Here is a 15,574-nt window from a genome sequence, read left to right as displayed (position 1 = left end):
CTCGATTGACAGTCTCTTTGAGCAAAGTCTCTGCACGATCCATCCATTCCACTATTCCTCGGCATTTCTCTTTAGAATCAGATACTTTAGTTCAATCTGACCACAGAGGCCCTTGCAATTCTCCAATACATGAGCACTGGTGATCACAGCTTTCAGGCAGTCAAATGCCTGTTGAAAGTCCGCTGCCCATTGAACTTTTTAATGTTTCTTCAGCAATTCCATTAGTAGAGTAATCACGCCACAAAACTGTTCGATCAAAGCCATTCATGCTAAGAAATCGCATTATTTCCCTTCGTCTTGAGGGTATCGGAAACTCCGCAAGGAAAGTGATTCGGGCTTCTACAAATTCACTTTCGGCTAGGTTCATCACCAAACCCGCCTCCTGAAGTCGATCGAAGAACTCCATACGATGTTTTAAATGTTCTTTCCATGTCTGGAAGTTGGAAATAAAAGCAGATTGTCCCACTTTCTCCATGCAATCCTTCAATGGTGGGACAGGATAGGAGTCCGTTCTTGTAACTGCATTCATCGTTCTATAGTCTACACACACCCATTAGGTACCGTCTGGTTTAGGTACCATCACTATGGGTGAGCTCCATTGGCTGCAACCCACTTCAATTATGCCATTTGTAAGCATACTCTCAATCTCTTTGTTAACCTGTGCCAATTTTAAAAGTTTAAGTCTATATGGATGTTGTTTGATAGGAACAGCATTTCCCACATCTACATCATGTATAGCCATTTTAGTACTTCCCAATTTATCTCTACAAGCTTGCCCACGTGATATCAATAACTGACCTTTCAGGTCAGTTCGTTTTTCCCCTCGAAGGTAACTTAACAATTAACAATTCATCCCAAGTTTTAAGAAAATCCTCATTTTCCAATTTAATTTGAGGTATGTCAAATTCAGTCATCTGGATTTGGTTCGTCACTTTGCGTTAGAATCATTAAAACCTCCTTTTTCTCTCCTTCCTTTTCAAAGTACCTTTTAAGCATATTCACATGACACACTCGGTGAGCCTTCTATCTGGTGTTTTTACCACATAACTCACCTCACTTAATTTCCTTTCAATCTGATACGGTCCACAAAACCTAGCTTTTAAAGGCTCCCCTACCACTGGTAACAACACTAAAACTTTATCCCCACTGGCAAAACAACGAACTTTGGATTTCTGGTCCGCTACCCGTTTCATCACATTTTGTGCAACTTTCAAATGTTGTCTCGCCAATTCACCAGCTCTATTTAATCGTTCCGTAAAATTTGACATGTAATCCAATAGTGTAATGTCCGATTTCTCACCCACCAATTTTTCCTTAATCAATTTAAGTGGTCCTCTTACCTCATGACCAAAAACTTGTTCAAAAGGACTAAATTTGGTAGACTCATTAGGTGCATCCCAAATTGCAAACAATACGAATGGGATTCCTTTATCCCAATCCTCAACATTGTCTTTAATGTCTGATGCCACCTTTCTAACGCTCCCTGCGATTCTGGATGGTATGCACTTGACTTAAATTGTTTTATTCCTAAGCTATCCATAACTTCTTTGAATATCTTTGAAGTAAAATTTGTTCCTTGATCCGATTGAATTTCTGTGGGTAGTCCATATCTAGTAAAGAATTTAAGTAACTCCTCCACAATCCTTTCAGCTGTAATATTACGTACTGGTATGGCCTCTGGAAGCCAAGTAGACACATCCATTACAGTCAAAAGATATTGATTCCCACTTTTTGTTTTAGGAAGCGGTCCTACACAATCGATTAGAACCCTTGTAAAAGGTTCCTCAAATGCTGGAATGGGTATTAAGAGCTAGGTTTTATCACTGCTTGAGGTTTCCCTATCACTTGACATGTGTGACATGATTGACAAAATTTAACGACATCGTTATGTAGTCCAGGCCAATAAAAATGTTTCTGGATTTTAGCTTGCGTTTTCCTTATTCCCAAATGACCTCCCACTGGTACCTCATGTGCAACTCGCAACACCTCCTTTCTATATCCTACTGGCAATACTACTTGATGAACTTCTGCCCACTTTTCATCCGCCTGCATATGTACAGGTCTCCATTTTCTCATCAAGACATCATTTTTACGGTAATAACTCAGATTCCTCTTCCTATATGCTTTCTGATATATCCGTTTTATTTCTGCATATTTCTGTTGTAACTCCACCAATTTTCCTGAACTAAAAATATCCGCCTCATCCTCCACCTGTTCTTGTTCTTTTTTAACCATCTGATCAAAAATAGTTTCTGATAATTGCACCTCAACTTCATCTTCACTCTTTGATTTCTCCTCGTCTTAACCTGTGACTTTGCGACCTTATTACTACACAATCCGGAAAAATCCCAGGATATTCGTCCTTCAACACTTCAGTTGTCTGATTTTCCACTGGCTTATCAACCACAGTAGGCATCGTTCCCCCCTGCGATCCAGCTATTTCATTACCCAAGATAAACTGTATTCCTGGACAAGATAGTTTATCTATTACTCCTACTACCACTTCACCACTCTTCACTGGACTTTTCAACCTTACCTTATATAATGGAACGCTATTCCTCTCACCCTGAATTCCACATATCACCACCTTTTCTGGCAACATTCTTCCCAAACTACATAATTCCTCATCTCTTACCATTAAAGATTGACTAGCCCCTGTACCTCTTAAAATTGTGACTTCTTTACCTGCTCCTCCTGATACACAGGAGTAAACTTTACCCACACAAGTAAATTCTTTAAAGACATCTGGCACCTTCTTAACAATTACATCTTGAACAGGCTGTACAATTGTTTGCACCTCCTTCGCTTCCCTTGGGCTTTCCTTTACCACTTTAACAAACCCCACTGTCTTATCCTGTTTTACCACATCAGCCTTCCCAGTGCTTTTCTTCAACCACCAACACTGTGACTTTACATGGCCTAGTTTATTACAGTGAAAACATTTGAAACTTTTAATTTCTTTTCCACCCTCCTGGATTTCTCTTTTAATCTGAGGTACACTCTCTTTATTGTCTCCCATCAGATCACCTTTACCACTTGAGTATTTCTCATGTCCCAAGTTTATATCCCTCACTAGCTGAAACTGATGTCGGAAACCAATCTTTGATTTATGAACTAATTCATAATCATCTGCCATTTCCGCTGCTAATCTCGCAGTTTTAAACCTCTGTTCTTCCACATGAGTTCTCACTACATCAGGAATTGAATTTTTTTTTAAACTCCTCCAAAAGTATAATTTCTCTGTGAGCTTCATACGTTTGGTTTATTTTCAAAGCCCTTATCCACCTATCAAAATTACTCTGTTTGAGCCTTTCAAACTCCATGTATGTTTGACCAAATTCTTTCCTTAAATTTCTAAACCTTTGTCTGTAAGCTTCAGGCACTAGCTCAAATGCACTTAAGATGGATATCTTCACCTCCTCATACGTTCCAGATACCTCTTCCGGTAGTGATGCAAACACTTCACTAGCCCTACCTACCAGCTTTGTTTGAATCAGTACCCACATGGTTTTTGGTCATTTCATTTGTTTAGCTACCTGCTCAAATGAAATGAAAAAGGCTTCCACTTCCTTCTCGTCAAACCTTGGCAATGCTTGGACATATTTAAATAGATTCCCACCAAGCCTCCGACTATGATGCTCTTTCTCACGATCCTCATCACTATCATCCAACTGTTCGTTTCCCTTTAAGTCGACCAATTTTAACTGATTGTCATGTTTCATGGCCATTTTCTGAAGTTCAAACTCCCTCTCTATCTTTTTCCCTGAACTGTATCTCCCTTTCTTTTTCTGCTGGGGCTATTCTTTCTTTTCTCCTTTCTTCTCTCTCCTTTTCTTTTTCCTCTCTCTCTCTCTCTTTCTCTTTCCTCTCTCTCTCTCTCTCTCTCTCTTTCTTTTTCCTCTCTCTCACTCTCGTATTCAAGCCGCTTAAATTCTCTCTCATGTTCCATTTGTTTAATTTGCAACTGAATTTTTGCCATTTCCAATGAGTCAAACTCTATCTCAGGCAACTTTAAATGCTTAACCACCACCATAATTAACTCATCTTTTTGCATTTTGTCAGGTAATGTTAACTGCAATGTTCTTGCAAAATCTAACAGTCTGCTTTTTGTTTCTGTCCGTAAAGTACTACGTGTGACATTCTCCACCCCCTAAAACTTCTGAGCCTCTGAAAGAGCCATTGTTCACAACACTCTCCCCACTTAAACTAAAATACCACACCGGAAAAGCAACAATCCTTCACTGTCTTTAAGTTCACAAAAGCCAATCCAATAGATAGACTTTTATCCTGGACGAGCTCCCAATTGTTCTGGGCGAGGCCTTTTCAGAACCCCAAAATGTATCATGGAGTTCAACTAACCTCACCCTTTTCTGTATTTGTTGCTTTCCCCTAGCACACGGCTTTTATCCCTAGGTGTGGAATTATAATTATGGACACGTGGGTTTTTAAACACAAAACACTGTTTATTCCATGAACTCAACTTAACATCTTAAATAAACATTGGATCTCTTCACACCCCTTACTTCAAAGATAACTCAGAAAATATTACAAGAGTAAATAATTCCTTTAAACGTTCCTTCAAACTTACTAAACTGCAAAACTTGCAGCTCTCTGGAAACACACAGACACACACACTGCTTTTTAAACTGCAAAATGGCTGACCTGGGCTGAGCTCCACCCACTCTATGACATCACTGTTTTCTTAAAGGTACACTGCTTAAACATCCAGTTCTTAAAGGCACTCTCGCATGACACAGGTCTCAATCAAGAAGCTAGCCCTTAATTAACAATCCATAAAGTCAGGAATTAAAATCCAGCGTGGTTTGCAAAGATTGAACAATGAAACCAATCATCGCTTCTTAAGCCTCGTTGCAACAAACAGATCAGATCATTTATTTAGATCATGTACCTCCATCTTATGATAACCTTACAAATTTAGTGGTCCCAATCGTGAACATTTCAGTTTGCCCACTGTAGCGATTGTCACATTAAGACCAGCCTTAATGAGTATGGGTCACATGGTCTGAACAACCAATTAGCACCTAGCACGAGGAATCTCTCCAAGGAGAGGAGTTTTTCTCGTTAGAAGGAGTGTACTGTGGACTAGTTCAAAGCATTGATATAATTAAGCAACCATGTAAATAAAGTTTGCTTGTTCAACTTAAAGAAACCTCTGGGAGTATATCTTACTTCTGGCGATGAGGATAACAGTCCTGGCACTGCCTCAAGCCCTACACCCGTGAGTATCATATTTGTGTTCTATTGCCAGGCAAACAATATAGGGGAGGAAGCAAAATGCCAAGCGTCTATGGAAGTCAGACCTACAATCTTATTTGCAGTGTGACAGCCCCAAGCGTGCCCAACTCCAAATCATTCAGTGGGTTTGTGGATTCAGTGAAAGGCCATTTCCAACCCAAACCATCAGCCATAATCCAGAGATTCAAATTTAATTTGAGGGCGCGAGCCCCACGTGGATCAATCTCTGATTTACATTGCTAAACTAAACGACCCAGACGATATGCAGCGGAATCAATCAGTTTGTAGCATGATTGCTAGCAAAAATTAACACATTTCAAACTGGCAATACAGATAGCACTGTCCACGGAAAGCGCTGAAAAATATTCACAGGAGCTGCAGAGCACTCAAAATGGCACCGTATACCAATTAGAATGTAACCTGCTGCCAGCGGTGGCACCGAAACCACCAAAACAACTTGAAGTGGGCAACATTTCCAGTCACCCACAGAATAAGATATAGCAGAGGCAATCAGATAGTGATTTTCAAGGGGAAATGTTACCAAAGTGGGGGGAACCACACTCTTGTATCATGTAGGTTTAAGGAGATGGAGTGTCATTATTGTAACAAAAGAGAACATTTGATAAAATAGTAGAATTAAGTCAAGTCTGCCGAGTAACCAATCAGCCTAGATGTTTCATACATAATGTAAAAGAGCCTGACGTAATTGATTCTGATATTTACTCTCTTTTTAATTTTAAAGCAGTCAAGACAGACCCTATTAATGTAACACTCGATATAAATTGGAAGCCTCTAACTACGGAAATGGATACAGGGCCATCAGCCACTGTGATGGGTGAACACACATTTCACTACCCGAGGGTGCTCAACCATTGAACTTAGAGAGCACTTCTGCTAAGACTCACATGGGAGAAGTAATAAAAGTAAAAGGCACCACAATAGTACCTGTGAGCTAGGGCAGCAGTTTGCCCAGCTCCCAGTAATAATAGCGATGGGTGAAGGACCAAGCCTTCAGGGCCATGATTGGCTTGAAGAAATCGTTGAATCGGTCCAAAGTCTTTCAAGTGCGGGCAGGGGGACTGCCAGAATTGTGAAGAAAATATGGCAACGTCTTCTGTGACAAATTAGGCAAAATCTGAGGCTTGCAAGCTAAAATTTAGGTTGATCCAGAGGCAACTCCAAGATTCCTTTAGGCAAGCCAATTATCATATGCCTTGCAGGAAACGTGGATGCAAAGTTAAACAGGTTGGATGAACTAGTCATCATCGAACCACTTCAGTTTTCAGAATGGTCAGCACCCATCATATCCATATTGAAACCCCCATATTGAAACCGTACAAGACCATCTGCATTTGGAGCAATTATAAATTAACTCAATCAGACTGCCAAGCTGGATAAGTATCCAATTCCAAGAAGTGGAGGCCTGTATGCAAAGCTGGCAAGAGGTCAATCTTACCCAACGCTGGATATTATCAGGGCCTTCCTGTTGATTCCCTTACTTCCTATTTCCTTTTGTCCTGATCGTTTTTGGTCCATGGATCTTTAATGGACACATCTTTAAGTACAACAGAGGAACTGAGGAACTCAAAATTCCAAACTAATACACAGTGTGCCATGACGGTTTTGAACAGAAGAACTTGGACTTCCTGGCACCGTGAGATTGGCGGCATTTGACTTGAGTGGTTGGCTGGTGGCCAATGGATTGGCCAGAAACAATATTCTGCCTCGCAACAGACAGCTGTTGGGTTCTGCTAGGTGCACACTTTGAGAGGACACAGCAGAGAAAGATCCTGGATGCTGAGCGGAGAGGCTATGTGTTGCTCTCGCTCTCCCCCAAATGTATCTTGCCTGCTGTTTCCGAGTCTACAGAGATGTTTCGAGATCCTGGTGAAACTACTGTGAAAACCATTACAGACTGAAAGCAAAAGCCTCATTCCAGGTGGAAGCCTAGACTAAAAGATATAACTGGAAGAATTCCATTTGAATCAGAGACTTTTATCCTTTTTACATTTTTAAAAATAAATTTAGAGTACCCAATTATTTTTTTCCAATTATAGGGCAATTTAGCATGACCAATCCACCTAGCCTGCACATCTTTGGATTGTGGGCTGCGACCCACGCAGACACGGGGAGAATGTGCAAACTCCACATGGACAGTTACCCGGGACCAGGATCGAACCCGGGTCCTCGGCGCAGTGAGGCAGTGCTAACCACTGTGCCACTATGCCACCCCATTTTATCCTTTATACTTTTAGTATTATTTTTACACCCCTTGTTCCCCTCTTGTGTTTGTCTGTTGTGTGTGTGTGTGTGTGTGTGTGTGTGTGTGTGTGTGTGTGTGTGTGTGTGTGTGTGTGTGTGTGTGTGTGTATATATAGAGGATGGGGCAAGTTAAAGGGCGTGGGGGGGGGAAAAAAAAAAAAGAGTTAGAAATTAGATAATTAACCAATTGTATTTGCTGCCAATTCAATTAACATTATTGTTAGTAATAAAAATTACTTGTGTGTAAGTTTACAAATCTCGTGATTGTGGTTATTGGACAGCCAAAGACCAAAGGCTTTAGGTATTTTTAAAATTAAGAGTTAATTTTAATTGTGTTGCGACTCCAGGTCAAGTCGGGTTGGAATTGACCGTGCACTAGTCCAGGGTGTCGTAACAATATGGATTACCCATAACAGCAACTCAAATAAGACAACACTTCCTGGAGGTATGTCACAATAAACACATGCAAAGGCCTATTCCAGTATACGCACCTGCCAATTGGCATGTCTTCAGCATGTGCAACATTTCAAAGGATGATAAGAGAGTCTATCTGTGGCAGTACACCTTGACAATGTTGTCCTTATAATTGAAATCGACAGAGATGGAGAATCCAGCAAACTTAGAGAGTCGTTAAGAGGTTTCAGGAGGCTGGCGTCTGCCTCATGAAACAGAAAAGCACCATTCAAGCCACCGAATATCCTGGGGCACCATGAAGATGGGCAATGGAAGAAAAGATCAAGGAGGCGCATTCCTCCACAAACATAACCAAAGTCAAATAGTTTTTGGGGGTGGCAAACTACTATGGCCTGTCTTTACCCAACTTATCAACTGTATTGGTCCCTTTGCATATTCTGAAAAAGAAATATCATCATTGGTCTTGGAAGGCTCCCCAGGAAGAAGCTTATTGCTTTTGCTGCATTCCTCAAACCTGTTTGTATACTTTGACCCATCTAAAGAACTGATATTGACCTGCTTCTCCAGTGCAGTCCCATGAAATTAAAGACAGCTCCGAAAGGCTATGTATCAAGAATTCTCTCAGTTGCCGAAGGAGGCTACTCACAAATCAAGAAAGAAGGATTATCAATAGTCTTTGGAATAAGAAAATTCCACCAGTGCTTGTGTAGTAGACATTTTACCATCGTTTCTGACCGCAAACCGCTTTTGGGCCTCTTCAACGAGGACAGCCTCTCTCCTCCCCCCCCCCCCCCCCGATAGCTATATGCATTAATTCTATTTGCCGATGAATATACTTTCAAACACCGACCTGGGAATATACATAGCGAATGCAGGAGGCCTGAGTCACCTACTTTTGCGAGAAAGTGTCACATGTACTCCTCTATCTCAAGAAATAGACTTGGCAGAACATTTTTTTTAAGACACTTACCAGTGTGAAGCAAGTCAGAAACTGGACCAATTGAGATCCATTTATGTCCTAAATGAGACAGAGGCACTTACAGGATGGGTAAATGAGGCAGTTTCCGAGGAAATTAAACCAATCTTTACCACCAAAATGAATTGAGTTGTCAGAATGGCATCATCCTCTGGGGAGCAAGAGTAGTCATTCCTGAACCAGGCAGAGGGCTGCCCTAACTGAATTACACAGCACTCATCCTGGTATCTCTAAACATAGAAAACAGGAGTAGCCATTCAGCCCTTTGAGCCTGCTCTGCCATTCATTATGATCACGGCCGATCATCCAACTCAGTAACCCGCTCCTGCTTTGATGAAGATGCTCGTTAGAAACCCGTGGCATTGATGCGGATATCGGAAAACGACTCAAGTACTGGAAAGAGTGCCAACAGCAACAAATGTTGCCAGCTGTAGCCCTACTACATCCTTGGGAATGGCCCAGCCGGCCATGGGCCCGGATCTATAAACTATGTTGGTCTATTCCTGGGCACAATATTTTTGCTTGTGATTGACACACTAAAGGGATGGCGATTTTTGAGGTGAAGTCACCAACATTGAAAGTTTACGCCAATCCTTTTCAACTCTCAGATTACCTGAAGTCATTGTCAGACAACGGAACTGTATACATGAGTGCTGAATTTCAAAATTTCACCCGTCTCAGTGGTATTAAACACATGAGCACTGCGCCTTATCGCCCAGCATTAAACCGTCTAGCTTAGAGAGGTGTCCAAACTTTCAAGTCTTACTGAAAGAAACTGTCAGGGTGAACCTTGTCTCACGCTTCCTTCTTAGGTTTGGTACTATTCCAGATGCAAAAATGGGAGTTCCACCGGCAGAGCTGCTAAAGAAACATCATCTCAGAACGAGACTGTGTTTCCAAATTTTTCAGAGAGGTAGCAACGGCCACAGTAATCAGAAAAGAAGCCATGATTCGCATAGTAGAGTTGGGAAATTTCTGGTCGATGATAATAATCTTTAAAAGTGTCACAAGTAGGCTTACATTAACACTGCAATGAAGTTACTGTAAAAATTCCCTCGTCGGCACATTCCGGAGGCTGTTCGGGTACATAGAGGGGGAATTCAGAATGTCCAATTCACCTAACAAGCATGTCTTTCAGGACTTGTAGGAAGAAACGGTAGTGCCCGGAGGAAACCCATGCAGGCACGGGGAGAACGTGCAGACTCCACACAGACAGTGACCCAAGCCGGGAATCATGTGGGATCCTGGCACTGTGAAGCAACAGTGCTAACCACTGAGCTACCGTGCCACCAGTGATGAAGCCGTACATGTAAAAAGCTTGGTTAGTGGACCAAATTGGATCCCAGGACTTATTGTCTTGCATACCAAGTATACATGGAGGGATGGATTGTTCGTAAACATGTGACCACTGGAGAAGTAGTGACACGAACAGTCAATACTGCAATCAAGAAATACTTTCAAAGGGTGGCATGGTGGCGCAGTGGTTAGCACTGCTACCTCAGGGCGCCAAGGACACAGGTTCGATCCTGGCCCTGGGTCACTGTCCGTGTGGCGTTTGCACATTCTCCCCATGTCTGCGTGTGTCTCACCTCCACAACCCAAAGATGTGCAGTGTAGGTGGATTAGCCATGCTAAATTGCCCCTTAATTGGAATTTTTTTTAAAAAGAAATGCTTTCAAAACTGTAAGCACCAAAGTATTTGTTTGATCTGTTGTACACATAGGTGCACGTCTCCAAAGCAAATACTAATGAACTGCCTGTACCAAAAGAGATACCTGTTCTTATAGATACTGATAACATCTCAAAGTATAGAAGCGTCTCAAAGTATAGAATTATGCCGCTGTACCAGAATGAAAACCTCTTCAAAGATGTGATTTATAATTATTGAAACGATGTATATAGTGGGTAATTATAATTCAGGACTTGTTGTATATTGTACTAATGCTGAATCACTGGGTTGAATGTAATAATCAAGGGGGCGATTCTCCAATATGGAGGCCAAGTGTTCGCGCCGTCGTGAACACCGTCGCGTTTCACGACGGTGCGAACAGGGCCCGGGCAGGATCTATTCTGGCCCCCACAAGAGGCCAGCACGGCACTAGAGCTGTTCACGCCGCTCCAGCATCATTACGCGGCGCCAAATGGGCGCCGCGCCTACCCACGCATGCACAGTCGGGGCAGCCCAATCTGTGCATGTGCAGTTGGGCCGTGCCATCCTGCGCATGCGCGGGGAACGTCTTACGCACGCCGGCCCCTCACCAACATGATGGCGGTGTTCTGGGGCCGCGCGCAGAAGGAGGTAGGCCTGGGAGGGAAAGAGGCCGGCCCGCCGATCGGTGGGCCCCGATCACTGGCCAGACACCATCCGAGGCCACCCTGGCGAAGGAGCCCCCCCCGCTTTCCTGCAGAGTTCCCGCTGGCAGCGACCAGGGGTGGATGACGCCTTTGGGAACCTGTCGTGTCGTAGCGGCCGCTCGGCCCATCCGGGCCGGAGAATCGCCGCTCGCCGGTTCTCCGAGCGGCCCGGTGCGCATCGCGCGCCGCTGGTTTCCGGGGGTGGTGGGGGGGGAGAATCACGTGCGGGGGTCGGGACGGCATGGCGTGATTCGCGCGGCGCCCCGGCGATTCTCCCACCCAGCGTTGGGGGGGGGGGCGGGGGGGAGAAATAGTGCCCCAAATGTTTATTAGATGGTTGGTAACTGTACAAAGAGTTGCCATGATGTGGAGATGCCAGCATTGGACTGGGGTGGGCACAGTAAGAAGTCTTATACTACCAGGTTTAAGTCCAACAGGTTTGTTTCGAATCACAAGCTTTTGGAGAGCAGCTCCTTCTTCAGACGAATTCACCGGAGGAAGGAGCTGCGCTCCGAAAGCTTGTGATTCAAAACAAACCTGTTGGACTTTAACCTGGTGTTGTAAGACTTCTTACTGTACAAAGGGTTGATCTAGACTGACTAAGACTCAAAATAGCCGATGAAGTCTCAAACTATTACGTGATTCAACTCTTAAAGAGACCATGCAACAGCACAGCAATTTCAATTCACATATGCAACAGTAATTACAGATTTTGATCGTGTTTTCTATTCATCTTTCTAAAGTAATTTGGCTAAAAGGAATTAAAGGGGGAGGGATTTGTTAATTCTCACTTTAAGACCAGCCTTACGGAGTATGGGTCAAGTGGTCTGAAAACCGATCAACATCTAGTGCTGGGAATCTCTCCAAGGGGAGGAGTTTCCGACTTAGAAGGAGCGTAGTATGGACTAGCTAGAAACAGGCAGCTAATGAAGCAGCCCTGTAAATAAAGTTATATTGTTCAACTTAAGAAGCCTCTGGGAGTACATCGTCACACCCACCATTGAATTTACAACCCAAAATAGCCCAAGACCCTCACCGAGCAATTAGATTTTACCTGTTTGCTGAATTCCATCACAGCCTTCTCAGAATCAAACATGACTGACCAATTCTGCCGCTGGTCATCGTAAAACACACAGTAATTGTTAGCTTGAACCTGAATGGAATGAACATTAAGATGGGTTAGCAGTGTGACTTCCACTGAACTTCTCATTATGATGATGCAGTCCAGAACCGAGCACAGAAACTGCCGAGTTCACAGGCCTATCCTGATGTGTATCAAGTTAACCGCTTTCAAGCAGAACACACAATAAAGGTGCAACAATTGGTCCCAAATACTCCGAGTTCAGCAGGAAAAGGAGGAAAAACAGAGAGCCGAATGGTTAAAATCAAAAAATCCATCTCCTGATTGCTATGCAGACATTGCACCACAATGTGGTCTTTGAACACGATGGACAATGTAATGTTACATGATATAATTGAGGAGCCACCTTACATTTTCAGAGCTCACATGCAAGAATGGGTTTGTACTGGACTAACAGCAACTGCAGAACTGCACTGAAAATCTGTGACACCTCCAGAATGAAAAAATGCCACATGACTGGGGAAGTGGATTGAAGTGTACAAAGACAGAACAAAAGTGTGGTCTAAAAATCAGCCGGTTAATACAACCACTGTGCTATTCAAAATACAAAGCAGTTACAAACATTAACTCACTATCTAAAGTTGGACAATGACAAGAGGAACAAGATGACCTTGGTAAGGAACGTGCCACTTCCTAAAATTCAGCTTGCAGATCAAGCCTCCAACTGCAGCTCAGGTCATGAACAAAGGGGAGAGCCCAACAAGCTCCCAGTACCACAGTCAACATAAATATAAATTGAACATGTTTAAATGATAAATGAAGGAACATAATCAGAATCTCACTAATTTTAAATGAAAAAGATTAGTAAAATTAATCAATACCCAATACCTTTTTGTTAATAAATACTACAGGTTGAACACATTACATCAACAAAGATTACGTGAAACTCAAACATCCTTCATCAACTTCAAGCTAATGTGTCAGGAAACTGATTTATGTTCAACTTCCTCAATAACTCCAATGAACCAGCATCCACTGAACTTATACATATGAATGAAGGAAATTATTAAAAGGAGAAGTACAACTTTGAGCACTAAGGCGACTGAATTTTAAACCCTGAATTATGAACAAAATCATAGATAGCAACCCGTATTCAATAATCCCATGTACTTCAGTCAAAAAGTTACTCACAGTAAAAGTGAACGTTGGATAGATGTGAGCAGCAGCAATCCGTTTCTGTTGGCTAGCATACAGGAGAATTTTGTACTTTAGGGGCCAGAGAGGGAGAAAAAGAATCAGCTCACAGCAAAAAGATACACAGAATCATATGTTTCATTCCACCAACTGAAGGAAAGGCTACTTAGCACAGCACCCTCACTTTCTCTGATCAGTTAGACCCACCTCTGCAGAAGCATGGTTTCCAAGAATCGCTGCACCCAGCTTCCCTTGCTTCACATACTGACCATTCAGACTGTAATACAATAAAGAATGTAATCAATAACAGGTTCGAAACTCTACCCAGGACACATATATTCCAATTGTTTGTCAGAGCACCATGTCAACTGTCCCTCCCTTTATAAAAGATAAAGTAGAAATTGAAGTACATCAGGGATGTGGAACAATTACATGTCCTATCATAATCTTAACTCTCAAGGTGGACAAGCACCTATTAAATCATCCTTAAAAACCCTATAATGTTAGCTTAGGTATCTGACCTTCAATAAGCTTTTCTACAAAAACTTTAAACTCAAGGATGAGCCACTCAACTGTACACTGGAATTTTCAACTCACTGGACAAATTAATCACGCCATTTATATTGGGGGGGCAGAAAGAATGCTAGGATCCGAAAGAAGGTCCTACAGAAAACAAAGTCCAAGGGAGGACTATCCCTCCCAAACCTACAATACTACCACTGGGCGGCAACAGCAGAAAGAGTAATGGAATGGATTAAGGAGCCAGAAGCCGAGTGGGTGCACGCGGCTGTCTCCTGCAGGGGGACTCAACTCCGGGCCCTTGTCACGGCAACACTCCCATCCCCACCCAAAAAACACTCCAGCAGCCCAGTGGTGGTAGCACCCTCCAGACCTGGAACCAGTTATGTCAGAAATTCAGCCTGACCAAAATGTTCGATCTGCCATCTGCAACAAACATAGGTTCACGCCAGCACTCACTGACGCCACCTTTAAAAGGCGGAGACAGGACGGAGGACATTGATGGTCAGGGACCTATGCACCAACGGCAGGGTCACAACAGTGGACGAACCGACGGAGAGATTCCAGCTAGGTAAGGGCAACAAACTCAGATACCTGCACCTTAAAAACGGGAGACAAGGACGTACCTACAACCACCGCGACAGACACTACTAGGAGGAATTACTGGACGCAAACATCCTAGGTGGAGGAAACTATAGCGACATGTATGAACGACTGGTAGAGAGGGCCGACACTGTACTGGACACGACGAGGAGGAAATGGGATAAAGACTTGGGGCTTGAAATAGGGTGGGGACTCTGGAGTGAAGCACTCCATAGGGTCAACTCCACCTCCATGTGTGCAAGACTCAACCTAACGCAACTAAAGGTGGTACATAGAGCCCACTTAACAAGAACCCGAAAGAGTAGGGTCTTCCCGGACGTTGAGGACAGATGTGAACGGTGCCAAAGAGGCTCGGCCAACCACGCCCACATGTTCTGGTCTTTCCCCAGACTTGCTGGGCAGCCTTCTTCGAGGCAATGTCCAAAATGGCGGGGATGAGGTGGAGCCATGCCCGAAAGTGGCAGTCTTCAGGGTATCAGACTAGCCAGATCTCTTCATGGGGAGGAGGGCGGATGTCCTTGCCTTTGCCTCCCTGATCGTCCGCCGTAGAATCCTGTTTGGCTGGCAGTCAGCAGCACCACCTAAAGCCGCAGACTGGCTGTCCGACCTCTCGGAATCTCTCCAAATGGAGAAAATCAAATTCGCCATCCGGGGATCAGAAGGTGGCTTCCTCAGAACCTGGCAGTTATTCACCCAACTGTTCCGGGACCTGTTTGTGGCCAACGAACAGACAAATAGATAATCAAGTAGCCAAGACATCAAGACATGACAAAAGAGAAGGAGGAGAGGGAGGACCCGGGGTGGGGGGGGGGGGGCCACAAAAACATAAAAGAACCGACCGGCAGAAGCAAGTAACATCGAGGGCACCACCCAGGTGTCTCTCCCACCCAGTTTTGTTTTGCCTGTTCTGTATG

At 43.5% G+C, this 15,574-nt stretch overlaps 1 protein-coding gene across 2 annotated transcripts in view; it reads right to left on the bottom strand.

Annotated features, from left to right (window-relative positions):
* The window catches only part of fkbp15b (FKBP prolyl isomerase family member 15b), a 171,687-nt gene that overhangs the window by 109,059 nt on the left and 47,054 nt on the right, over positions 1-15,574 (bottom strand). For both annotated transcript variants that reach the window (XM_072488175.1, XM_072488176.1), the window contains exons 4-6: positions 13,746-13,815; positions 13,536-13,610; positions 12,318-12,416 (exon numbers count right to left, since the gene is read on the bottom strand). In XM_072488175.1, coding sequence (XP_072344276.1) covers positions 12,318-12,416; positions 13,536-13,610; positions 13,746-13,815 — 244 coding nt within the window. The remainder of the gene's footprint in view (positions 1-12,317; positions 12,417-13,535; positions 13,611-13,745; positions 13,816-15,574) is intronic.

Source organism: Scyliorhinus torazame, chromosome 22, assembly GCF_047496885.1.
Source record: "Scyliorhinus torazame isolate Kashiwa2021f chromosome 22, sScyTor2.1, whole genome shotgun sequence".
NCBI classification, from domain to species: domain Eukaryota; kingdom Metazoa; phylum Chordata; class Chondrichthyes; order Carcharhiniformes; family Scyliorhinidae; genus Scyliorhinus; species Scyliorhinus torazame.
This window is presented reverse-complemented; position numbering and strand designations above follow the sequence as displayed.